A 26,371-nucleotide genomic window follows, 5' to 3' on the forward strand; every position below is an offset into this window, starting at 1 on the left:
TATCAGAACCTGTCCCCAAGGTGCTACATTATCAGAACCTGTCCCCAGGGTGCTACATTATCAGAACCTGTCCCCAGGGTGCTACATTATCAGAGCCTGTCCCCAGGGTGCTACATTATCAGAGCCTGTCCCCAGGGTGCTACATTATCAGAGCCTGTCCCCAGGGTGCTACATTATCAGAGCCTGTCCCCAGGGTGCTACATTATCGGAGCCTGTCCCCAGGGGGCTACATTATCAGAGCCTGTCTCCAGGGTGCTACATTATCGGAACCTGTCCCCAGGGCGCTACATTATCAGAGCCTGTCCCCAGGGTGCTACATTATCGGAACCTGTCCCCAGGGTGCTACATTATCAGAACCTGTCCCCAGGGTGCTACATTATCAGAGCCTGTCCCCAGGGTGCTACATTATCAGAGCCTGTCCCCAGGGTGCTACATTATCAGAACCTGTCCCCAGGGCGCTACATACGTGATTTTTGTGACAAAGCCAAGCTCCCAATAACCTGAGTCATAACAATCTACCAGGGATTTTATGGGGTGGGTTTTTATGGGTGCAACTCAAGACCCGACAGAGCACACTGACTGACACAGCTGTTGTTGTTTCCCATAGACCGGGTTAGAATATAAAGAGAAGCTCTGTGTGAGAGTATGCTACTACTACTGTAGGTCGATGCCATCACATAGCCATAGTGCTAGCCATTTCTTCAGATGTATTAGACATATTCTGAAGAGAACAGCGTGTATGTGTACGTGGGTGTGTGTTGACCTAGTTAACGGACTGCTGAAGCAGAATAATTAACATTTATTGGAAGTGTTTTCCTTAATGACATCCATTTCCGCCTATGTCAGTGAGTCGAGTCCCGTCATGTCCAGCGATGAGCTAGCTGCTAGCTAGACTAAGTAAACACAGCAGTTCAGAACTTGAATACAAACTCCAATTAAACATGCATGATGAATCGAGCCATGCCCTTATGTGGTCAGTAGAGCAGATCAGAATGCAGGGAGGAAGACAATGATGCGCTGAGAAGGAGAGGAGGGAAATCCACTCAGAAAACTCAACTAAAATGTCCTATGGATCTCACTCAAAGAACTAAACTAAATGTAGTATGGATCTCACTCAAAGAACTAAACTAAATGTAGTATGGATCTCACTCAAAGAACTAAACTAAATGTAGTATGGATCTCACTCAAATAACTAAACTAAAATGTAGTATGGATCTCACTCAAAGAAAACTCAACTAAAATGTAGTATGGATCTCACTCAAATAACTAAACTAAATGTAGTATGGATCTCACTCAAAGAACTAAACTAAATGTAGTATGGATCTCACTCAAAGAACTAAACTAAATGTAGTATGGATCTCACTCAAAGAACTAAACTAAAATGTAGTATGGATCTCACTCAAAGAACTAAACTAAAATGTAGTATGGATCTCACTCAAAGAACTAAACTAAATGTAGTATGGATCTCACTCAAATAACTAAACTAAATGTAGTATGGATCTCACTCAAAGAACTAAACTAAAATGTAGTATGGATCTCACTCAAATAACTAAACTAAATGTAGTATGGATCTCACTCAAAGAACTAAACTAAATGTAGTATGGATCTCACTCAAAGAACTAAACTAAAATGTAGTATGGATCTCACTCAAAGAAAACTCAACTAAAATGTAGTATGGATCACATTGCTTTTTATAGCTCGGATGAATGTGAATTATGTCCTTGTCCATAAAACCGATAGAAATCAAACATTTGCTACCTTAAATGGACACAATGAAGTTACCGTAATATCAACATCGTACAATCGAATTCTGCTGTTATGAATCGTGGCCTACACCAACAATGAAGAACAAACTTAAAGGGGCATTGTGGAAGCTCATAAACAGTCGTCTATATAAATGATATGAGCCTCAATGTCTTGATAACTCTTTCAGCAACTAGGCCTGACACTATTCTCATCCTTTTCACACAGCTTTTATTGATAGAAACCAGGGCAGCCGTCACAATAATCTCATGCTTTGTGTTGTAGTGGTAGAAGTATACAGTTACATTCTCTTCATACAGTATGTAAAAGAGCTCAATGACGGACAGGGACAAGCCTCTGTATGTCAGCAATAGGTAATAAAGTTTGAACACACACACACACACACACTGTGCCTACTGCCTACAGTACGGCCCACCCTGGAAATTTGGGCAAGTTTCATCAAACCCTGTTTCAAGAAGAGGTTGAAATGAGGACAGGCATTCTGATCCCAGCAGGGAGGGAGAAGGAGAAGGAGGTACAGTCAGAGAGAGAGGGAGAGAGGGGAAAGGAGGGAGGAAGGAAGGTACAGGGAGGGAGGGAGGGAGGTACAGTAAGAGAGAGAGGGGAAAGGAGGGAGGGAGGGAGGGAGGAAGGTACAGTAAGAGAGAGGGAGAGAGAGGAGAAAGGAGGGAGGGAGGGAGGTACTGTCAGAGAGTGAACGAGAGAGAAAAGGGGGGAAGGGAGAGAGGAATGTACAGTCAGAGCGTGAGAGAGAGGGGAGATGCAGCAACAGAGAAAGACGGGGTGGTAGGAAACTAGTAGTTACCGCTGTATGAGTATCAATTAATTAGGTCATATCCTTCCTTTCTCCTCTCATCTTTTTATGAAGAGAATCATGTTGTGTTTTTAACTAAGGCAGTCTTTGAATGTCATAATACAACATTTATTTCATAAGACAACTGTAAGAATTATTTTATTTTTAGTCCAGAGCTTCAAGTAATTCTTTTTGAGCACATTTCTCTCATAACCCTTGTAGTGATAATAATGACTGGTGTTTTTATTTATTTCACCCCTGTGATACCTCCAGTCTATGACTAACTTCCCATCTGTTAGCTCTGTCGTTTATTAAATCCTCTTTTATCCAGCATTATACCGCACTCAACATAAAAAGTGTGTGTGTAAGTCACACACTCACACACAAACACAAAGGTGAGGACCCGACATACAGTAGTTCTCATGTGACCACGTGGAATTAGCAACGACCCAGGCTTCAATGTCTCTGCCTCCTCAACGAACACCTTCCTTGCCAGGGCAGGTAAAGACACCTTGGACATGACCCCCAACACCCCTGTCTCACATTCACATCCCAAACGAGCAACTAACGTCCCTCACAACCCACAATGCACCGGGCCCAGCCGTACCGAGCCACACCACGAGGACGTGGATTTAATTAGATATTAGTATCCAGCCGCGTCTGAATTAATCAAATCAATGCCACTCATTAATTTAGTAGAAGAACATACAATTAAAGGGCTATTATCGTTCTCTCAGGAGTCTGCCCTTTCATCCTGCCAGTAGAACATTGGGACTTGGCCCAGGTCCAGAGGCAAAGCGTTCTCTTTTCCTTTTTAACCGGCACTTCCTCTCCTCCGCCTGACTCGATTCTACTCCTCTTCTCCAGGCTGGTGCCATAGAGGTACAATGACTAGATGTAGTATGTGCAAAAAAGAAACGTCGGCGTAACTTTAAATCAATACTCTCTTTCATCTATAAGCATAACATTTAGTGGGAGGATGATAGAGAAATATGTTTTCTTTTTGTATTTGCATGTTTGTGGTACTGATTTAGACCAAGCCACCTACTAGGTACCTACAAGTGTACTGGGGCTTTAAGGTTCTATCTTCATTTGGTCCCTGACTAACATCATTTCCATGACTTAATGGTGCTTGACAGCATTTATCCTGTAAGTAGCTCGTCATTTAGGATGGCGTCTCAAGCGTTTTAAACAAAACTCTAGAAATGTCAACACACTGTAGCATAGTCCCAGTCAATGCTTAACAGGGCACTCTCTAAATAGGGTGACAAGAGATTTAGGGAATGAGCACACAAATAATCCAGCACCCAAAACTAGATAATTTTATAATAATATATTTTGTTCAGATAATTAATCATTTGATCATGGCTGTGTATATCGCAATTGAGGAGGTAAGGAAACTAGACTGAAAATAAGATTTTAATCTTTACATAGACTTTGAAGTAGTACTGTATTGTACATGGGTCTATAGGGTCCCCTACAAGCTTTAAACAGTATATACTTCTATCGGATTCCCTACAAACATAGTCAAATATAATCTTATTTAAATACAGCAGGGGAAATCCTCTGCGTTCAAAATGTCAATCTCTGCACTGTATACAGCTGGCCACCTGTTTCACCCAAAGCACTGAAGCAAACCAGGCTCTGACAGAAAATAATTCTGGGCTAAGGAGATTCTTTTTCTCTCTCTCTCTCTTTTTTGCTCTTGTGAATTAAAGTTAAAACGCTTTCGCTCTGAGTAATCCAGACTCCTCCGACGAACAGTCATTTTTAATTAAAAACATTACCCCATTTACAGAGGAAACCAAAGTGAAGCCTGAAAAAAATACTAACTGCACAGGGATTTCTCTCTCTACTTCGACCTAGCAGTCTCTTGATTTTCTCTCTCTCTCTCGATTTTCTCTCCTTCTCTCACTCTCTGTCTCTCTGTTTCAATCTTTCTTTCTCTTTCCCTCCTTCTCTCCCGCCCTCCCTCCCTCCCTGCCATCCAAGGCTTCAGTTGATCAAAGGAAGTTCCAGTTTCTTGCTGGTTTTTAATGGTTATGTAACTTTCTCCTGATGAAATACTGGCCTGGGCACAATACTAACTCATCCAGTGCTGAACTGGACCATAGAATTCCTGCAATTGGACTTTTTGGGGTTATGTGATCCTGGCAAGAAGTCAATCCAACTCACACTGTGGCAACGCTTGGCTACTTGGAACGATTGTAAACACCCTAATAAAATGTAATTAATAGGTACCATATACATTGTTTACTGAGTAAAACTGAGTCCAAAAAACTTTGATTAATCACATAAAAACAAGCAATCTCAGCACAGGAATAAAACTAAATAAAGAAATATTTCTTAACAACAGGCATATGGGTCTTCTGCAATGCAGTTTTGATTTAACCCCTCCTCTTGTGATGAGCTATGTGTAGTTGGAATGAAGTGTTGTTTCTCTGAGAGCAGCAGGACTCTGGCTAGTCTTCCCCAGTGCATGTTTGATTGAACCTCTCCTGTGATGAGCTAAGTGTATCGTTTTATAGAGAGGGGCAGTTCCAGAGCTGTGTCTGTATCTGGGTCTCTGCCATACGGCCAGGCCAGGCCCCACCTCTGACTGTCATCCTGCCTGACATTAGGGGGCTAAGCTGTATCTCATTAGGCCTAGGTTGGCAGTGATCCCGTCAACATCACTTGAAGCTCTGGATCCCACCATAGGGGAAGAGACAGGTTGTCTCCAAGGTAACGGCCAGATCATTTGGCAGGAACTGCATGCCTTGTTATCCCACAGAAACCCACAGATACTGTAGGCAGGCGCAGCTGGTACACGCACACACGCACACACACACACACACACACACACACACACACACACACACACACACACACACACACACACACACACACACACACACACACACACCAATACACGTGTGTAAAGACAAACACACATATAGGCACTCCACTGCACATAGACATCAGCTCCCTCTCTGCCAATCAAACATCCGGCTATTCCTCTGTGTCCAGTATTGATTTAAAACACAATGAAGCCAGGGGCGGGCCAAACGTTTAGGAAAAACCATTGAGTTCATTTGCTGCTCATACCCTAGGGATAATCATTCTCACTGTTGAAAGAGAAATTGATTTCTGTTAATCATGAGCCAGCGTTATTCAAATCAGTGGGGGGGTCAAACCAGGCCAGATATCTTGAAAGAGGGGGTTAGAGAGGGTTACACAAGCAGAGTCAAGTATTTAGGTCATAAAGGGCAGTAGAAAATAGTTTTTTGGGGGGGTTGTTAAAGTAAATGACATGAGTTTGCATATAACCATAGAAATTGAACTGACAGAATGGCATGTAAATCTAACTCATTCCCACCTGATCTCAACTAAGTCTCTGGGCCCATATTCACAAAGAGTCTTTAGATTAGAACTGCCGATCTAGGATCAGTTATGACTTTTAGTTCATAATGAATAACATTTTATGAACGTTTTATAACCTGACCCTAGATCAGCACTCCTACTCTAAAAACACTTTTTGAATACATGCCCTAACCCCCTGTCACATACTCTACTGTACATCCTGAATGCCAAAAGTGGACTGGCCATTCCATAGCCAAGTATGACAAGAATAGCCCTGATCAGACAGCCAGAAGAACTGGATGAATTGTAGCATGGTCTATCGATAGGAGGTCAATGGGACAGGGACTGACCTCCTGGACCAACATAACAGCCTCAGGACAAAGGCTGATATGATCATTGCCCCATTATTAACCAGCCTGATGGTGCTATTGGTGCTATTTTGAGTGAGACTGAATAATTGTTGTAGATCTGTTTGTGAGTGCGTTCAAATAAAGTGGTTGGGGAAAGAGAGAAATCATTAGTTACGACCAATGATGTATATAAACCCTGGATTGCTGATGCTATGTATTGGCCATTGAGAGGCTTTGAAGTCACCGGTCAACCATATTGGCACTTCCCCCAGTAGGAGCAGTCCTCCATAGGAATGAATGGAATTCCACAGTATTTCAATTAAATGTTTTAAGGACAAAATTACATGTATTGAAGTATATTTTGCTATAGTGGGGAAAGTAACATTAGTAAGCAAAAAAATATATACCAAAGGAAAATATACTATATATTTAAAAAAAAAATATTTTTATGTTTAGCTCACATAATATAATTTAAGATTATGCATTAATGTGTCTGTAATATAATACATGTGGCAAAATTAATGTAGACATTAATAAATGCACTTCTAAAGCTTCCAAAATAGGGAGTGCTAAGATGGAGGCACGGTGGTTTCAACACAGCGCCCCCTATCAGTCAACTAGTGTATATATAAATCATTGGTTGCAACCAAATTGGAACACATTGACCCATTGTGCTAGCCTAGTTCCTAGCAGTAGACCTAATCTTCTCTGCTTGTCTCTGGGGAAAACCAACAAACACAAACATACCAAGCCAGGCCCCATTGCCACAAATAATCACATGTATTTCTCTTAGGGAAACATCTGACTATCAAGGTTTTGTAAGTCAGGAGAGGATACCATTTGCAGCTTTGTTTAGTGCTTCCTGCACTGACTCGAGCTGGTAAAAATGCAATAATAAGCAGGGCATTTACAGTGTGCCATGTCGTGCATACGTTTACGACTTCGGTGATCAGCTCAGATTTTATACCACCATTAATATACATCCCCTCTGTGAAATGAAAAAATGAAGAAATATATCACACGCAAAACAAATCCCTAACTCTCCAAATACCAGAGCCATAATCATATCTTCATATCTTTAAATTAACTGTAAACAAATAAACAAACTCCTTCTGCAAGGAAGGAATTCCTTATGTAACTCCTTCACATACTGAAATTGCAACAAAGTTGGAATTTCTTTTCCAATTTCCTGGTTGGTTTCATAGCTGTGATACTTTTGTTTTTTTCATCCTGGATCTTAATATCATAATGCTGTATTTGGCTTCACACTCAACTGGGACATCAGATAAACTGTCCGGACAACAACTGTGTCAAAGTTAAACGTTGCCATATTTCCCTGTGCAAAACAAACCCTTTTTCTGCATGTTTGTATTTGTTTGGTGGCCGGGGCTCTGCCCTGCAAGGCAACTGTTTGTTTCCTACATCTGGCAACAAAAGCATGTGATCAATCATTCATAATAATTTATGACGTCGCCACATAATGGCCAGCCCAGGCTCGTAAAAATACATTTGCAATACACAAGGTCCCTTCAGGACCTCTCAATAACAGTACAATAAATGTTGTTTTTGTCCATACACATAGCTCTGATAAGAGAGCAAACTTTAGCCTCTGTTAGATACAGTAGAGAATAGGCCCAGGGTAGCAGTGTATGTTGCGATGTTGCTATCCCATGCTGGACCTCATCCCTTAGTTCCTGTTCTCCCAGCCAAGCCAACATCCCGCTGCTTTTCCCTTTCCCAAGCCTTGTTGTTATTAGTATTTTGGTAGTCCCCGACTCGGAGCAAACGCCCTTCTTTAACCCCTCGGTCCTGAGCAACATGGTCTTTAAGTCAGACACGCTGTCCCCTTCATTCATCCTGTCACACTTTAGTAAACAGACTCAGTTCCACCCAAAAGCTACAAGCAGGGAGCATCTCTCTGCACATGAGAGCCCTTGGATTATACCACTGGGTGTGCTTTGTGCAGATGCTGTGGACAATCTATCACGTCTTATAACAAGTCTAAAGTAACATAACAGTTTCTGAGCCAGCACTCTTACTATACTGGAGTTGTGCAGCAGCACTATAGTACCCACAATGCAGTTTGTTTTCTCTTTAAACTTTTCTATTTTGTAAGTAACAAACATTTCTGAGCCAGCCAGCCGCTCTTACTGTGCTGGAGTTGTGCAGCAGCACTAGAGTACCCACAATGCTGTTTGTTTTTGTTCATACATCAATTTCTTTCTTACCTTGACATGCTATCTGGCATGCAGCCGTGACCTGGATAGCCTTCTCCTCTTGGACCCTGCGACATGCCGGGCCGAGATTTCCACGACTCCATTAACGCGGTAACAGGCGAAATTAGATTCAACAAGGGGTTCGTCCCATGATCCCTTGGGTCGTGCCGTGAGAAAGACATTGTCCCCTGCGCTCCGATCTGGTAGTGAAACGAGTGTCCGCCTGAATTAACACCCACAATGGCCGAGGTGGGCACAACGTTGTTGTTGTTCTCTTGGTAGTAGCTGCCATCGTTGTTCTCTTGTTTAACTTTAGACAGGAGGTTGTGGGGGAACACGCCGGCTTCGTAACTGCCATTCATCTCAGTGCCCGGAGGTCCCAAGATCCCAGAGAGACTGTACTCGTCAATGTTGTCCCTCAGAGATAAGTAGGTGATCTCGGACGGACCTGACTGGAAGAGACCCATAGAGTGTTGCTGCTGCTGCTCAGTGTAGCACTGAGGATTCATGCATCCGCCATCTTTGTTTGGCTCACTCTTTATCTGTGTGATGAAAGGTGAGCCGTTGCCGGGGCAGCCGGTGGCCTGGTTACACTTTGTGTTGTTGCTACCGTTACCCAGACACATGCTCCTATAGTCCGTGTCGGGTTCATTCTTGATGAACTTCACCATACCCATGTGGTCCAGGCCTACGTTGAACATCTCCCCATCCACGCTCTCCACCTTGGGGAACTCAAACTCCTTGAAATCCTGCTGGTCTCTTCGTCCCTCGGGACTGTTGGAGTCATTCTGGACCAGGCCCAGTTCACTAACAGGGCTGGACACAGCAAACCCACCCCCACCGCCAGAGGAGTTCCTGGGGCTCGAGGACATTGCCATGGGGCCCCCGGTGGTCGGACTGGAGATAGATGATGAAGCCCTCATGTTGTTGGTGCTGCCAGTGGGGCTGGACACAGACGATGACCTCATGTTGGTAGAGGTGCTGCATGACGGTGGGGAGCGCACGCTGCTCATGCTCTGGGGGCTGGAGATGGGCGAGCGCATCACATTGAGGGGGCTGGTGAGCGGAGGCGACCCCACCGTGCTGGAGCCTGCCGGGCTGCAGGTGGCCGAGTTCCTCCTGTGGACGTGGTTGTGGGCCAGAGCTGGTCCGGCAGCGTTATGCTGGTTGACGAGGTTACTGATGGTCGAACAGGCGAACGGCCCCCCAAAGCAGGTGGGGCTGGTGGTGGACGAAACTAGGTTGTTGCTGCCCCCGGGGCTGGAGATGGAGCTGGGTGTCTGGGGGCTGCAGGACAGAGACAAGCCCAAGACAGCTGACCCTGCTGGGGTTCCAGATGAGCAGCAATCCCCTGGGGTGGAGCTAGGCTGCTTCAGGAACCCCGTAGAAGGGGACTTCAACTTGGGGCTCCCCGCGGATACAGCGCACTGGCTGTCCTCGAGACAGGGGCGCCCGCAAACTCCCGCTGGGTACATCTTCCCCGGACTACAATGGCCGCCCTGTTGGCCGAAGCCGCCAAAGTCTGTGGCCTCCCTGGCCGCGTTCATATATAAGCCCATGGACTCAGCCACAGTTTTGGACAGCTCCTTGGAATCCATCATCTCTGGCTTCCTCCCATGGAGGGAACTGTTAAAGAGGGGGAGAACAAAAGGCTGGTGTTGGTTCTGGGTCAGTTTGAGAGTAGGCTGCTGCTCTGGCTTCTTCTTCTCTTCGTTGTTATTGTTACTCTCCTTGCTGTCGGCTGTGTTGCTGCTGGGGGAGCAGCTGACATTGACTATGTCCATCAGGACATCACTGTTGCTGTTCAGGTTCAGGCTGTCGGCCTCCTCGGCTCCACTGCAGCAGTAGTCCATGGCACTGCTGGGGACATGGGACCATCTGTTCTTCTCTGTGTCCGTGGATCCTTCAAAGAAACTTGGGTATCTTTTGGTCTCCATCGCTGGGTCATTGATTTACCTGCAAGTTGAAGGAATACATTAATATGATGAATGCTGTTTAAATATGAATTCAAAGTGGTAGGGTATTTTTTATGCATTATTCACATAGCATGCAAAAGCCGCTGGAATCTCACATTGCCGAAGCTGAGAGCATACTACTGAATATAAAAACTGTAATTTAACACGAATATTTATTAAATCATGAACAGTGTAAAGTATTTATTTAATGGATGGTGATTTCATTAAGATTGACTTAAGTGTGTTTTATAGCGGGAAAATTTTGCCAAACATCTACAGTATCCAAGTTAAGTATCCTTTTAAATCAGCAAGCATTTTCTCTGTCAATCAAGTCATATTCATTTCTCGAAAATCATTTAGACCTTCCTCCTCACTTAGTTAACTGTTTATTTGCTTTGGTTTTTAAACTAAGAATCCCTGAAATGGTTATATAGGGGAACTTTGTCTAAGGCATGGTGTCCCAAATGGCACCCTATTCCCTTTAAAGTGCACTACTTTTGACCAGAGCCTTATGGGGGAATAGGGTGTCATTTGGGACTGCCTTAATCATGTTTGGAGACCTGAGAATGTCTCATGGGGGGGGGGGGGGACGATTATTAAATTATTATTATAGATTGTGTGTTGTCATGTCTGGGTAATAATAGTTCTATGACTCAATTCCCCATCACACCTTATCATCCATAACACGTTTCTTTTTATAATGCATTTCTTTAGATGTATGACATGATAACTTCTGGTTTTCAGGATTAATTGCACTAACTGTACTATTAAATCGCCAAGTCAGTACAGTTTGATTTAAAAAAAAATACATGACGTAGTTTTATAGTGTTCATTTCCTCCTCTTGGGCACTTCCATTGGATAGAGACAGACACAGCGTCACCTAAACATTCATCACGCCATTCACGGATTGGTCCGACTACTCTGTCAATCCCCTATTGTTTTTTCAGCCACAACGTAGCTGCGACATAACTTGAAAATGGTATCTATCTTTGAGCGTCTTCTGGAAAACATATAACAACTTTCGAGAATAATTCAATGCGCAATATTGACCCATGCTATCACATTTAGCCCTTTATATTATGCGTAATGTAATGTTGTTGTTCCTAAACTTATGCCCTGGTAAACTTATGTTTTAGCCTACTGTCAAAGAGAAGGACTAAAGAAAAACACTGATATTTTGATTGAGGTGACCTAATTACGGGTCAGGCTATAATAAATGAGAAAGCTTATGAGATAGGATAGTTGTTGACGCACAAACTACAAAAACAGGTAGGCTACATGCCAGGTTGTAACGACAGATGACGGCTATGCAATATTTTTGGGGGCAATCTGATCTACCAAAATGCACATCACAGTTTTGACATTGATGGCAACTGATCGAAGACTGTGCAAAACTATTTCAAAAGTGCATTAATAGTTAGAATGCAGGTCATTTCAGACATCACAGTTCTGCAATGACAGCAGAGCAAGCCGTACTCTTATCCATTATTTCGTATTGTAAAGAATGATTATCTAATGGCAATTTCGCTGGAGACAAAGTTCAAATTGTTATTAACTGATCTTTGAAAAGACAAACAACTGATTTTTAGTTTAAATTCCATAATAAATAAATGCGCTCAATAGCCTGCTGGGCGCAAATAAGTCAAATTATTTGTATTATTATTATTAGGCTATTTTGTTTGTTTAGAGAGAAAGAGAGCAGCCTTTAATTGTATTTATAGCCTATACTGTAGGTCACAACCAGTCCGAGCGGTCCCCCGGGATATAGTTCAAAGTTAAAGATTTCCTGGGGAGAATTCAGGTGACAATTAAAGTGATTTACATTTCGTATAGGGAGTTGACATATTAATCGAAGTATTATAATAACCACACGTCTTTTACCTACCTCGAGCTATATCATTCTGCGCTCTTACCTTAATTACGACATTCAGATTTGTCAAGTGGCTGTGTTGCTGGGCGGCAATAATCCAGAAGAGAGAATAAAGACACGAAACCAAGCCTGTACCTTATTTCTTCTTCTTTACAATATCCCCCACTTCAGCTATTCTGCATTTTCTCTTGCCATACATCCACTAGTTTCAGTTCTGACAGCTCAACGCACAGAACAGTAGGCTAGAACTCTGCTGAGCTGCGTAGCCTATATCACTCGTAATCCTCAACATCAAGACGCTGCTTTGACACACCGATCGAGAGCGACATATAGGTCGGACGCATCAGATATTCTCACATTCGGACCATAATTCCGCAGGTTTATGATTTTCTAGCCCTTCGATAGAATGACTGATAAAAACAGCGAAGGAGTCAGACAGACAGACTTGCAGTGCGACGTCATTCTGTGCACATGAACCCTCCTACTGTAACGAGTGCAATATAAACTCTGAAGGGGTGGCAGGGACGAGAGAGGGAGAGTAGAGGGGAAGGGAGGGAGTGCGTTCGGTCGCAGGCTCCTGAGCACAGGTACGCTATTGCGCGGAAATAGGGCACCTTTACATTTGAAGTATGGTTGAGTTTCTCCGTTTTAATACTTAATACTCAAAATACTTTTTGGATAGGAGGAGACCATTTCAAGAGCGTTGAACGAGATGAAATAAACATGACAGCTGTCAAAAAAATGGTTTAGATAGTGTAGAACAGAATAATACATTGCAGTAGGCTATAAATACGACATTTACTAATAGGCCTAAATTTAACATGAATAAAATACACAGTAGGCCTATTCATGTTGCAAAAAAAACGGTATATTATGCATCGTTTACCACTTTGAAATCTCAGTATTGCTCTTTGACAATGGCGCTGTGCTTTGGAAGGCTGACATTTTGCACATTTATCTGTAATAATTGTGCTGGTGTGAAGTTATACTAACCGTATGCCAACTTGTTTTTAAGTACTAGACAAAAAAACACCCACAGCCCCTGAAGTGGATATATGTTAATAACTGTCTGACTTATAGGGCATAGGCCTAATGAGACTGTTACATCTTCCTCCTTGGCAGGAACTGGCTGCATAATCTATCAACCTTTCTTAGTCAGAGATTTTTTTACATTTACATTTACGTCATTTAGCAGACGCTCTTATCCAGAGCGACTTACAAATTGGTGCATTCACCTTATGAGATAGCTTATGAAGATAAAACCATGAACAACAGTAAGTGTTTAGTGCCTATGAATCATAAATAAGCATCAAATTAGCCTTAATGATGATATGTAGTGGGAATAATACATGATAATACACAAGTCTTGTTCAGATGATAAAAACCATTCTGCTGTGTAGTGTTAGCAGAGTGAAATCAAAACAGGATGTTGGTGCTTTTCCTCTGACTACATCCTTTGATCTTAGATAGGAGTGACTAATAACCCATAATATATAAATACCAGCACACTGTACACGTCACTAAGTCATAGAGGTGAATTCAGTGATTTCTCTCGGCTTTATAGCCTATATACATACAGTGGAGAGATACAGTAGAGCTCTCAGTTTTAGTACAGTATTGCAACATGTTATGACTGGAGAAATTGTGTCCACAGGATGGCGCTATATTTCAGTTTCTGATCAAATCAAATTGTATTTGTCACATGCGCGGAAATACAAGAAGTGTAGACCTTACAGTGAAATGCTTACTTACAAGCCCTTAACCAACAATAAAGTTTTAAGAAAAAATAAGTGTTAAGTAAAAAAGAACAGTAACAAATAATTAAAGAGCAGCAGTAAAATAAAAAAAGCGAGGCTATATACAGGGGGTACTGGTACAGAGTCAATGTGCGAGGACACCGGTTAGTCGAGGTAATTGAGGTAATATGTACATGTAGGTAGAGTTAAAGTGACTCTGCATAGATAATAAACAGAGAGTAACAGCAGCGTAAAAGGGGCGGGGGGATGCAATGCAAATAGTCTGGGTAGCCATTTGATTAGCTGTTCAGGAGTCTTATGGCTTGGAGGTAGAAGCTGTTAAGAAGTCTTTTGGACCTTGCGGTAGCAGAGAGAACAGTCTATGACTAGGGTGGCAAGAGTCCTTTATATTTTTTAAGCCTTCCTCTGACACCGCCTGGTATAGAGGTCTTGGATGGCAGGAAGCTTGGCCCCAGTGATGTACTGGGCCGTACGCACTGCCCTCTGTAGTGCCTTGCGGTCGGAGGCCGAGCAGTTGCCATACCAGGCAGTGATTCAACCAGTCAGGATGCTCTCGATGGTGCAGCTGTAGAACCTTTTGAGGATCTGAGGACCCATGACAAATCTTTTCATTCTCCTGAATGGGAATAGTCTTTGTCGTGCCCTCTTCACGACTGTCTTGGTGTGTTTGGACCATGAAAGTTTGTTGGTGATGTTAACAACAAGGAACTTGAAGCTCTCAACCTGCTCCACTACAGCCCAGTCGATGAGAATGGGGGTGTGCTCGGTCCTCCTTTTCCTGTACTCCACAATCATCTCCTTTGTCTTGATCACGTTGAGGGAGAGGTTGTTGTCCTGGCACCACACGGCCAAGTCTCTGACCTCCTCCCTATAGGCTGTCTCATTGTTGTCAGGGATCAGGCCTACTGTTGTGTCATCGGCAAACTTAATGATGGTGTTGGAGTCATGCCTGGCCTGCAGTCATGAGTGAACAGGGAGTACAGGAGGGGACTGAGCACGCACCTGTGAGGGGCCCCCGTGTTGAGGATCAGCGTGGAGGATGTGTTGTTATCTACCCTTACCACCTGGGACAGCCCATCAGGATGTCCAGGATCCAGTTGCAGAGAGAGGTGTTTAGTCCCAGGGTCCTTAGCTTAGTGATGAGCTTCGTGGCACTATGGTGTTGAACGCTGAGCTGTAGTCGATGAATAGCATTCTCACATAGGTGTTCCTTTTGTCCAGGTAGGAACGGGCAGTGTGGAGTGCAATAGAGATTGCATCATCTGTGGATCTGTTAGTGCGGTATGCAAATTGGAGTGGGTCTAGGGTTTTTGGGATTGTTAAAAATGTTATTTTACCCTTATTTTACCAGGTAAGTTGACTGAGAACACGTTCTCATTTACAGCAACGACCTGGGGAGGAGGGGGGGGGGGGATAATAGTGTTTATGTGAGCCATGACCAGCCTTTCAAAGCACTTCATGGCTACAGACGTGAGTGCTACTGGTCGGTAGTTATTTAGGCATGTTACCTTAGTGTTCTTGGGCACAGGCACTATGGTGGTCTGCTTGAAACATGTTGGTATTACAGACTCAGTCAGGGACAGGTTGAAATGTCAGTGAAGACACTTGCCAGTTGGTCAGCGCATGCTTGGATTACACATCCTGGTAATCCGTCTGGCCCTACGGCCTTGTGAATGTTGACCTGTTTAAAGGTCTTACTCACATCGGCTACTGAGAGCGTGATCACACAGTCGTCTGGAACAGCTGATGCTCTCATGCATGTTTCAGTGTTACTTGCCTCAAAGCGAGCATAAAAGTAATTTATCTCGTCTGGTAGGCTTGTGTCACTGGGCAGCTCGCGGCTGTTTTTCCCTTTGTAGTCTGTTATAGTTTGCAAGTCCAGCCACATCTGACGAGCGTCAGAGCCGGTGTAGTACGATTCAGTCTTAGTGCTGTATTGATGCTTTGCCTGTTTGGGATAGCGAGATTTCATGTAAGCTTCCAGGTTAGAGTCCCGCTCCTTGAAAGTGACAGCTCTAACCTTTAGCTTAGTGCGGATGTTGCCTGTAATCTATGGCTTCTGGTTGGGGTATGTACATACAGTCAAGTTAAAGTTGTCATGATGGTGTGACATGTTTGCATCTTTGAGATAACATTCTCACTTTTGTATATTATTTTTGTAAGTATTGGGCTGGAACAAAAACAGTTGTACCCAGTGGGCTGAATTCCGTATCCCCTGATCCCAGTTCAGTTTTCCCTGAGCCAGACATAACCCTAAAGTTGTACACAGTGGGCTGAATTCAGTATCCCCTGATCCCAGTTCAGTTTCCCCTGAGCCAGACATAACCCTACAGTTATAACCAGTGGGCTGAATTCAGTATACCGTGATCCCAGTTCAGTTTCCCCTGAGCCAGACATAACCCAAATAAGAGAATCGGCAGCTGGGAGTCAGTGGACAGCAGTGGAGGCTGGTGGGAGGAGCTATAGGAGGACAGACTCATTGTAATGGCTGGAATGGAATAAATGGACCTGAGTCAAACGTGGTTTCCATATGTGTTATGTGTTTGATACCGTTCCATTTATTCCATTCCAGCCATTACAATGAGCCGTCCTCATATATAGCTCCTCCTACCAGCCTTCACTGGTAGAGAGAAAAAGAGAGAGAGAGAGAGAGAGAGAGAGAGAGCGCACTTCTCTATGGTATTTACAGGTTCATTTGAGGGCCATGACCAAGGTGAAGCTAGCTACAGTACATCTACCAGCAGACAGTGTTGACAGACAGACAGACAGACAGACAGACAGACAGACAGACAGACAGACAGACAGACAGACAGACAGACAGAGCCCAACCTGCAGCATTGCCTTTCCCTGGTCTGCTCTGCTGGCTGTTAATCCTGCATGGTTGGGAACCTGCTTAAAAGAGCAGGAAATTTGTTCCCAAGGAGGAGATAACCACCACAGTTTCCCGCCTCTGCTCTGGCAGCCAGGCAGCTCTTCCTCATTTATCTCACAAAATGGCCGCCAATCAGTCCCTGCCTGCTATAGGTACAGACCAGATCATAAACATGTCTGTTTCATGATGGGTTAAATCATTTACCTAGGCTTGACTTCTCTCTAGGGTATGGATCTTTAAAGGCCAGGTTGCAATTTAATTTTGCCCCCAAAAATGGAATATACACCACTTGTAGACGGCAATACCCCCCTCCCCCCAAAAAGTGCGTTTCTTATTGTAGTTTTTCATTTTTTTATTATGATACATGACCTTTAAAGTCTTTGGCGAACTTTCACTATAAGGACTTCACTGGTATAAAACAATGCATTTACTTTATATAATTTTTGATGATCAAGATTTTACATAGTTTCTGGGATCTCACTTGCTTCAGGCACTAAACCTGATGTATTTTCGAAGCAGGATTCAAACTAGCTGTGTCTAAATCTGCTCTAAGATTAAGGTCTGTTTACTACAGCAGGAAAAGAATCCTGCAGAAACAGGAAATGTTTATTATTATGTGGATTATAATTAATGGACATTTTTGTAGGGGTTGTGTCACGTTCGTCGTAAAGATGGGACCAAGGCGCAGCGAGAATGTGAATACTAATCTTTATTATGAAGAAAACCAAAATAAACACTTAAACAAAAAACAACGACGAGAAACAGTCCTGTAAGGCACACAGCTACACATGGAACAACTACCACAAAAACCCATAGAAAAACACCCCTACTAAATAGGACCTTCAATTAGAGGCAATGAGGAACAGCTGCCTCCAATTGAAGGTCAACCCAATAAACTAAACATAGAAATAGAAAAACTAGAACGAACAGAAATATATTAGAAATATATTAACATAGAACATTAACCAAAAACCCTGAAACACATAAAACAAACACCCCCTGCCATGTCCTGACCAAACTACAATAACAAATAACCCCTTTACTGGTCAGGACGTGACAGGTTGATACATTTTTCGTAAGGGAAAATCATGTCTGAAATTTCTAAGGGGAAATTACAAACTTCAGAAGCGTTTTTAAAGCTCAAATACACTACAAGTTTAAATGTTCCTGCATTGCAGGAAAGTTCACCAGCAACAGGGTGATCAAATGAACATCCGACATCTGTAGTGACAGTTAGTCCTCTTGGTTGAATGATAACTATGATTAGAGGCATCATCCGCTCCAGTGATCGGAGTCAGGCGGTACGGTAGACGGTACGGCAGATTACTCTAGCAGCAGCAGCGACGTGATCATGAGAGGGAGAGGTACAGGGTGCCACATGGGGACAGGTGAATTGGAGCATGTTAACTCCAAAACAAAACACTTCCGCAACAGCAGAAGTTACTGTCCCCACTGTATGTAGTAATTATGGTGTTAGTTCTAATCAGCCAACTGCCAACCAGACATCCCCCGCTTTGTTAATGTCCCACTCTCGAATGTCGGCAGTGTCATTTTTCTTCTCAGCCATAGACTGGCTAATGTTCAATTCCAGCAATACTAAAGAGATTCTTTCGGGACACTACCAGTCACCAGTTATATTCAGTACAATACGTTTTTTTCCCACAACTTTAAGCCATTTCTTCCCTATATTATTGTCTCTTTAATTTGTCTAATGGCACAGTTTGTTTTGTCTAATGATGCTATTCCTCAACCTCATCTTTTTTATTTAGCTCGGTGAATATATTTAGCTGTCAAGCGGTTGGATTGCGATAAACCCACGCTACTGGTCAAGTGTACAGGCCAGTAACCCACTTTCACCAATTTAAGCAGTGTTCTTCGACAGCCTTGCCCGTGTGTGGCACGTTTTGTATCCGTCGTCCATGCTATGTGTGTCTTACGTTTCAGTGGGCTAACAGGCCCATTGGTGTAGGTTTCATTAAGGTTGTTTGTTTGGACACAGTGACTCATTTGGGGAACACACAAGACACAACGATACGTCTCTAACGACAGCCTCTGTCCGATTGCCACCGTAAACCATTTCTTTAGTAAATGAGTTGGATCCTTGGCCGTGCCAGGAGCATATTGGATGAGCAACCTGGTCTCACTGTGTGTGTCCTAACAAGGCGGACTTTAGTTAACACGTCCATGATGCATTGCGGCGTCACACCATAATGCATACGGGGCGTAGTACACACACACACACACACATATACAGCACACACACACACACACACACAGTATTGTCTTCACAGTGGGGTTCTAACTCTCTAGCTAGTCCATAAAGGTCAGCTAAAGGGTATGTGTTGTTAGGATGGCTTAACTCATCTCTTTTGAATCCGGAGCTAGCCAGACTCTTAATGTGCAGTATATAGGTCAGGGAATGGTGCTAAGGTACTCAACCATAATTACATTTCGTCAAAATAAGACGTATAACTCATGTTAAGACTGTTAGGTGTCGTGTGGTTATTGGGTCAGTGGAGTTAGTTGAACGTGAATGTGATGTGCCTAGTTGATATCAAATATATAATGGCAGTTATTGTGAAATAACATAACCAAAGCCTACTAAGGACTACAGCCTACAGCCAGTCAGATTCTTTTGATAACACTTGTGTTTCCTTTATATGAAGTTATTAATTTGGTAAAAGAGCAATTAGCCATAATGTACTACAATGTAATAATCCGTCCATCCACCCATTTGTCTCATTGAACTACATTGTGATTCAGAGAGAAAGAATGAAAATGGACGCATGCGCAAAGCAAACCTACAGCAGTGATACTAGTAACATAAAAAACAGAGGTGGAGTTATGGAGGTTGCATCATCTCATACGTTTGAGTCTGATTTGGTGGAAATTCACGTGCAAATATTTTGAAAACGAAAAATGATATTGGAAAACTGATTCAATTTGATGTTATTTCTCCCCTCAGGGCAATTACTAATGTTTTCGGAGGAAGCCATTGTTGGGTGCTGGCTGGCCATGGCTTGTATGTCCCTCTTGGCAATACCAAGGAAGGGCACACTGAGAAAGGTTACGGTGTTTTCACAGGTGCCCAGACTACATAATAACCTCATGTGGAGAAAGAGCGAGAGAGAGAGAGAGAGCGAGAGAGAGAAAGAGGGAGGAGAGAGAGAGATTATGTGAGAGTGAGTGAGTGAAAGGAAGAGATGGGGAGAGAGAAAGAGAGAGTCATCAAAAAAAGTAAAATTCTCCAATATATGGCCTTTAGATCCCTCAAAATAAAGTTTAAGCGCTTTGATTCATTCCCATAATAGAGGAGGTCGATGGAAATCAAAGACAGACTGTCTAAATATCCTTTTTGCCACGTACCTTAAGCCCTCAGATGTGAGACCTCAACTGACTGTTAGCTGTCTCCTTTTACTAAGTTCGTTCAGAGACAAAGCACAGGATCTCAGAGTAGGAGTGCTGATCTAGGATTTGTTTCTTCTTTTAAATAATAAATAATAAGATTATATGGAAGAGGAGACCTGGTCCTAGATCAGCACTCTTACTCTGAGGTACTTTGTGAATATCAACAAATACCTTCTCCAGCCTTTGACACAGTAGTACACCATAACATGTTTTTGTATTGATATAAATATTAGACAGGTTGATATAACACCTAAGCCTCGAATAATCTACTCACTATATAAAATGCTAGCCAGTATTTATGTGAATACCCCTAGGAGATTTAGCCTACAGATGTAGGATCTTAATTTGATCACCCTTTTGCAGGAGAACTTTCCTGCAATGCAGGACATTTAAAATGCGTAGTGTACTTGAGCTTTAAAAATGGTTCTGAGGTTTGTAATCTCCAATCTCAAAATTGATTTTCCCTTACGAAAAATGCATCAACCCATACAAAAGTGGCTAAACTGGTTAGAATTCAGATCCTACAGCTGTACACTGTTAACTAAAGCATAGGCGAGCCAGCTGAAACGTGTTTATTATTGAATAACCTGTTTACTCCTGCTGCCTGCCAGTATGAGACACATGATCAATATTTAGTAGGAACACCGGGTATAGAGGCTACATCCCCTGACTCCAGATCAGCACATTAACATGTCCGTTTTCATCACTACATAATGGGATGTTTGACGAAATTGTGTCAAGTAGATTACAAATTGATATTCCCCAGTTGCCTTCTAGCACACGTTTCCTTCCCCCTTGCCCGAGTTGGACCAGATGCCAAAGCAGCATGGGATGCAGGGAAAACATTCAAAACATAAATAGCCCAAGGTGCCAGCGGCCTCATTTATAAACATTGCGTAAATACATAATATAACTGAAAACGTGTGTGCGCAAGTTTTCCTGCAAAAGTTGTCATTTATAAAAACGGACATTTCTTTGTTTGTTATTTTACTTGGCGTGAGAATGTCCTTACCTCCACCCAAACTTCAGACCATGCGTACGCACATTTTCTAGTGGTTGAAGTATTGCATTGCAAGTAAGTACAATATGATGGCATGCTTATTAATTGCAATACTGTATATTACAAAATTAAAACATAACAAGATGCAGCCGTTGTCTGTTAGTGAAAATCGACATGTTTTGGTTTTGGAATCTAAAACAACTACACAGAAATGGAATTGCTATTTATTTCATCTTCATAACCATTGCAGACTAAATGTGTCCTCTTTTCTGACGTGATGCATTCTCGAAGTTTCCATACAACAAATGACCATGCACATCTCTCATATAATTGAGCAAGTAGCCTAGTAAAAATATATACTTCAAGTTTTGCTGTGTGCATTTATAACATACAAATTTAACGGGTGAACAGACAGAAGACCTTTTACATTGAAGTATGTATTCAACTACTGTAACTACTATTATTATAATTTTGGACATAGCCTAGACAATGTTTCAGAATCAGAATCATCTTTATTCACTAAGTACATTTACACATACCCAAAATGTTGGGCGGCAGGTAGCCTAGTGGTTGGAGCGTTGGACTAGTAACCGAAAGGTTACAAAATCGAATCCTGAGCTGACAAGGTAAAAATCTGTCGTTCTGCGCCTGAACAAGGCAGTTAACCCACTGTTCCTAGGCCGTCATTGTAAATAAGAATTTGTTCTTAACTGACTTGCCTAGTTAAATAAAGGTCAAATAAAAAAAGTGACATGGTGCAGCAAGCGATAGACAACATTTAGAGTCATAATACAGACAACAGAGTTTTAACAAAGTTGATTTATATTATACTGTATACAACTAGGTAGAGTGAGCATAGCGCTAATACAGAATTAGCAGATATACAAATGTATAGTGGGTATACACCATCAGTATGAATATGTCTAAATGCAGAGAGATGGACAGAGTGCAATGCAGTATAGTGCAGTTATTTTGTGTATAGTTCAGAGAAGGCTTGATGCGGTGTGCAGCATAGAGTGCATAGTCCTTTAGTCTCTATGGGCCAGATGGCCAGTTGGTGAGGGCCACTGCCCGGGGGAAGAACGTTTTCAGGTCGCGGGAGGTTTTGGTCATCAGTGACCTGAACCGCCTGCCAGAGGTGAATTTTTGGAGGGGGGGGGGGGACCGGTGTGGGAGGGGTTGGCAATGATCTTTTCTCGATGGAGGGCAGGTGGCAGCCGATGGCCCTCTCTGAAGACTAGACAATGCGTTGCAGTTTGTCCTTGCAGCGGGCAGACGCAGACTCAAAGCAGACGGTGATGGAGGAGGTGAAGATGGACTCATCGTTGTTAGTGATGAGACCGACCAGAGTTGTACCATCTGCAAACTTGAGTAGTTTGACAGATGCGTTGTTGGAGGTGCAGGTATTGGTGCAGAGTAGAGTAGAGTAGAGGTGAGACCACACATCCTTGGATGGACAGATGGAGCTGGACACATTCAGCTGGGAGAGTTTGTCTTGAAGCAGTTCTGGGATGATGGTATTGAACGCAGAGCTAAAGCCCACGGACAATATCCTTGCATTTGTCTTTGAGTTATCGAGGTGTTTGAGGATGTAGTGTAAGCCCATGTTGACAGCATTGTCCACAGACCTGTCATCTCTGAAGGCAAACTGCAGTGGGTCGAGGTGATGCTTTTGAGATGGGACAGTACCAGGCGCTCAAAGGTTTTCATGATGACCGAGGTGAGCGCTGCAGGTCTGTGGGCAGTCCAGCATATTTAGGTTGGGGAAAAAATGTCAAAGCAAAACGTTGTTGAATTCAAGCGTTCTGCTGACCGGTCCGCACCAACTTGCCAAATGTTCTTTGTCACATGCGCCGAATACAACATGTGTAGACCTTACAGTGAAATGCTTACTTACAAGCCCTTAACCAACTTTACAGTTCAAGAAATAGAGTTAATAAAATATTTACTAAATTTGAATAATCTTTCAAAAAGTAACACAATAAATATACATAACAATAACGAGGCTATATACAGGGGGTACCGGTACCGAGTCAATGTGCAGGTTAGTCAATGTAATTTGCACATGCACTGTAGGTAGGGGTAAAGTGACTATTCATAGATGACTATGCATAGCAGCAGTGTAAAAACAAAGGGGGGGGGGGGTCAATGTAAATAGTCCAGGTGGCCATTTGATTAGTTGTTCAGCAGTCTTATGGCTCTGGGGTAGAAGCTGTTAAGGAGCCTTTTGGTCCTAGACTTGGCACTCCGGTACCGCTTGCTGAGCGGTAGCAGAGAGAACAGTCTATGACTTGGGTGACTGGGGTCTTTGACAATTTTGGGCCTTCCTCTGACACTGCCTAATATATAGGTCCTGGATGGCAGGAAGCTTGGCCCCAGTGATGTACTGGTCCGTACGCGCTACCCTCTGTAGTGCCTTACGGTCAGATGCCAAGCAGTTGCCATACCAGGTGGTGATGCAACTGGTCAGGACGCTCTCGATGGTGCAGCTGTAGAACCTTTTGAGGATCTGAGGACCCATGCCAAATCTTTCCAGTCTCTTGTCACTGTAATGAAACTCAGGGAGAAAAGGGTGTAGATTCACGCACAGAGCGCGGCAGGTGTTTATTTCACCTTCGCAGAAGGCAGGAATCATGGTCACAGGCAGACAATTGTCATACACAGGTAGGCAAACAGGCAGGTGAATCAAAACTAGGACTGAAGGCTATAGCTGGTTCTCACAAACGAGCTAGGAAAAGGCTTAGTATAGTCGAATCGAACAACACCTCACAAAGGCACAAACAGAAGGAACTGAACTAAATAAGGAGCTGATGAGACCAGGAGAGTAACTAACACAGGTGAAATCAATGAACAAAAATGAAAGACAGGGTTACGTTCAAGAACACAATGAAACAGAACACAAGGTTGACTAAGAAAATAAATAAAGAACCTTAGTCACAGTCCTTTGGCAAATACAGCATAAGTTACAACAAAATATTAAAATACTCTGCCAACACCAACAAAAACATTTGATCAAATTTTTAATTGCTCTTTCTTTTAGAAACTGCCGTGACCCGATTTCAATAGTTCCAAATTATACAGCAAATAATGGACATTATTGTCACCATAAAAGGTGAATGGAGGGCGTTTTCCAGGCAGACTTATAATGCTTGTTCACGATTTATAGGCTTACGGGAATCATACGTATGTATGGTGTACGCCAAGTTCATAAATGTCAACATATATCCACATGCAGATATTTAGTGTGAAATTTGCGCAACAGTTATAAATATGGCCCCTTGTTCCAATCCGAACACCCAGGACACTACTGTAAATTGAATTATACATCGCCACATGGTGTCAGCTTTATTTAAACAGCGTTTTAGGAGGGAGGATCATATATTATCAGTGGCCATTTTGGATCAACAACAACAGCTAGAGGATGGTCGCAGAGAGTTGATTGTTGACATGATAAGTGGTGTTTATGTGCAGGTTGATTTCAAGCGACAACGAGACACAGAGAGGTGAAAGGCTTAGTAAATACGACAAGGTTCAATCTGGACAAATTAGTGGTTTGAATTACCATCCTCCTTTTTCTCTGTCCAGGAAAGTTATTTCTTTAAGAAAACAAAAAGGTTTTAGCTCATTATCTGTTGGAAAATAGGTGGTCGCCGGTTTCAGTTAAGCCGCTGAGGTGAATGCAGATTCATTTGCATAGCAGTTCAACTGAGTTCCTTGTTTTTCCATGACACGTTAGTCACTGTTTGTCTATGCGAGCATGAATTGGTATCCATGATAAACTGCATCTCTCTTGCAAGGTCATCTTATTTGGCAGTACCTTGTAAAGATTCAGAGCCTTACACCTGCGCAAATGCAGACATAGATATACTGTAGATACATACAATTACACATACAGTAGACAAACACACAACATCTCTCTCTCTCTCTCTCTCTCTCTCTCTCTCTCTCATACACACACACTCAGCCACACACACACAACATATAGAATAGGCTTGCGCTGCGCTCCGTGGGCGGTTTTAGATCCTGTTGACCCGACCTGAACCTGTTGGATGTGAGCCCTAATGCAGAGACGGAGACAAGCTTTCTAAATGGGTCAGACTGACTGTGATGTAACTTTCCAGGCAGGAGGGGGAAAGGATTAGTAAAACCACCTCCAGTGTATCTGTGTGTGTGTCTGTGTGTGTGTATATGTCTGTGTGCATCTGTCTGTCTGTGGATTTTGTGGATTGTTGTTGGCTTTGATCAAGATAAACATCTCTATCTAGCTAGACTATTGATGGATAATCTGTGGCTTTCCCCATCTCTTTAGTTAATTTGTGGCGTTCCCCATCTCTTTAGTTAATTTGTGGCGTTCCCCATCTCTTTAGTTAATTTGTGGCGTTCCCCATCTCTTTAGTTAATTTGTGGCGTTCCCCATCTCTTTAGTTAATTTGTGGCGTTCCCCATCTCTTTAGTTAATTTGTGGCGTTCCCCATCTCTTCAATTAATCTGTGGCATTTCCCATCTCTTTAGTTAATCTGTGGCATTTCCCATCTCTTTAGTTAATCTGTGGCGTTCCCCATCTCTTTAGTTAATTTGTGGCGTTCCCCATCTCTTTAGTTAATTTGTGGCGTTCCCCATTTCTTTAGTTAATCTGTGGCGTTCCCCATCTCTTTAGTTAATTTGTGGCGTTCTCCATCTCTTCAGTTAATTTGTGGCGTTCCCCATTTCTTTAGTTAATCTGTGGCATTTCCCATCTCTTTAGTTAATCTGTGGCGTTCCCCATCTCTTTAGTTAATCTGTGGCGTTTCCCATCTCTTTAGTTAATTTGTGGCGTTCCCCATCTCTTTAGTTAATTTGTGGCGTTCCCCATCTCTCTAGTTAATTTGTGGCGTTCCCCATTTCTTCAGTTAATTTGTGGCGTTCCCCATCTCTTTAGTTAATTTGTGGCGTTCCCCATTTCTTCAGTTAATTTGTGGCGTTCCCCATCTCTTTAGTTAATTTGTGACGTTCCCCATCTCTTTAGTTAATCTGTGGCGTTCCCCATCTCTTTAGTTAATTTAT

At 42.8% G+C, this 26,371-nt stretch overlaps 1 protein-coding gene across 3 annotated transcripts in view; it reads right to left on the bottom strand.

The window, feature by feature from the left end:
* Nucleotides 1–12,791, bottom strand: part of nr3c2 (nuclear receptor subfamily 3, group C, member 2) — a 104,762-nt gene extending 91,971 nt beyond the window's left edge. For 2 of the 3 annotated variants that reach the window (XM_029749733.1, XM_029749731.1), the window contains exons 1-2: nucleotides 12,335–12,791; nucleotides 8,478–10,421 (exon numbers count right to left, since the gene is read on the bottom strand). In XM_029749733.1, the coding sequence (XP_029605593.1) occupies nucleotides 8,478–10,402 (1,925 nt within the window). In that variant the 5' untranslated portion in view covers nucleotides 10,403–10,421; nucleotides 12,335–12,791. The remainder of the gene's footprint in view (nucleotides 1–8,477; nucleotides 10,422–12,334) is intronic. The other variant, XM_029749732.1, reaches the window with a different exon arrangement.
* Between the last annotated feature and the right edge of the window lie 13,580 nt (nucleotides 12,792–26,371).

Source organism: Salmo trutta, chromosome 4, assembly GCF_901001165.1.
Source record: "Salmo trutta chromosome 4, fSalTru1.1, whole genome shotgun sequence".
In the NCBI taxonomy this organism is placed as follows: Eukaryota; Metazoa; Chordata; class Actinopteri; order Salmoniformes; family Salmonidae; genus Salmo; species Salmo trutta.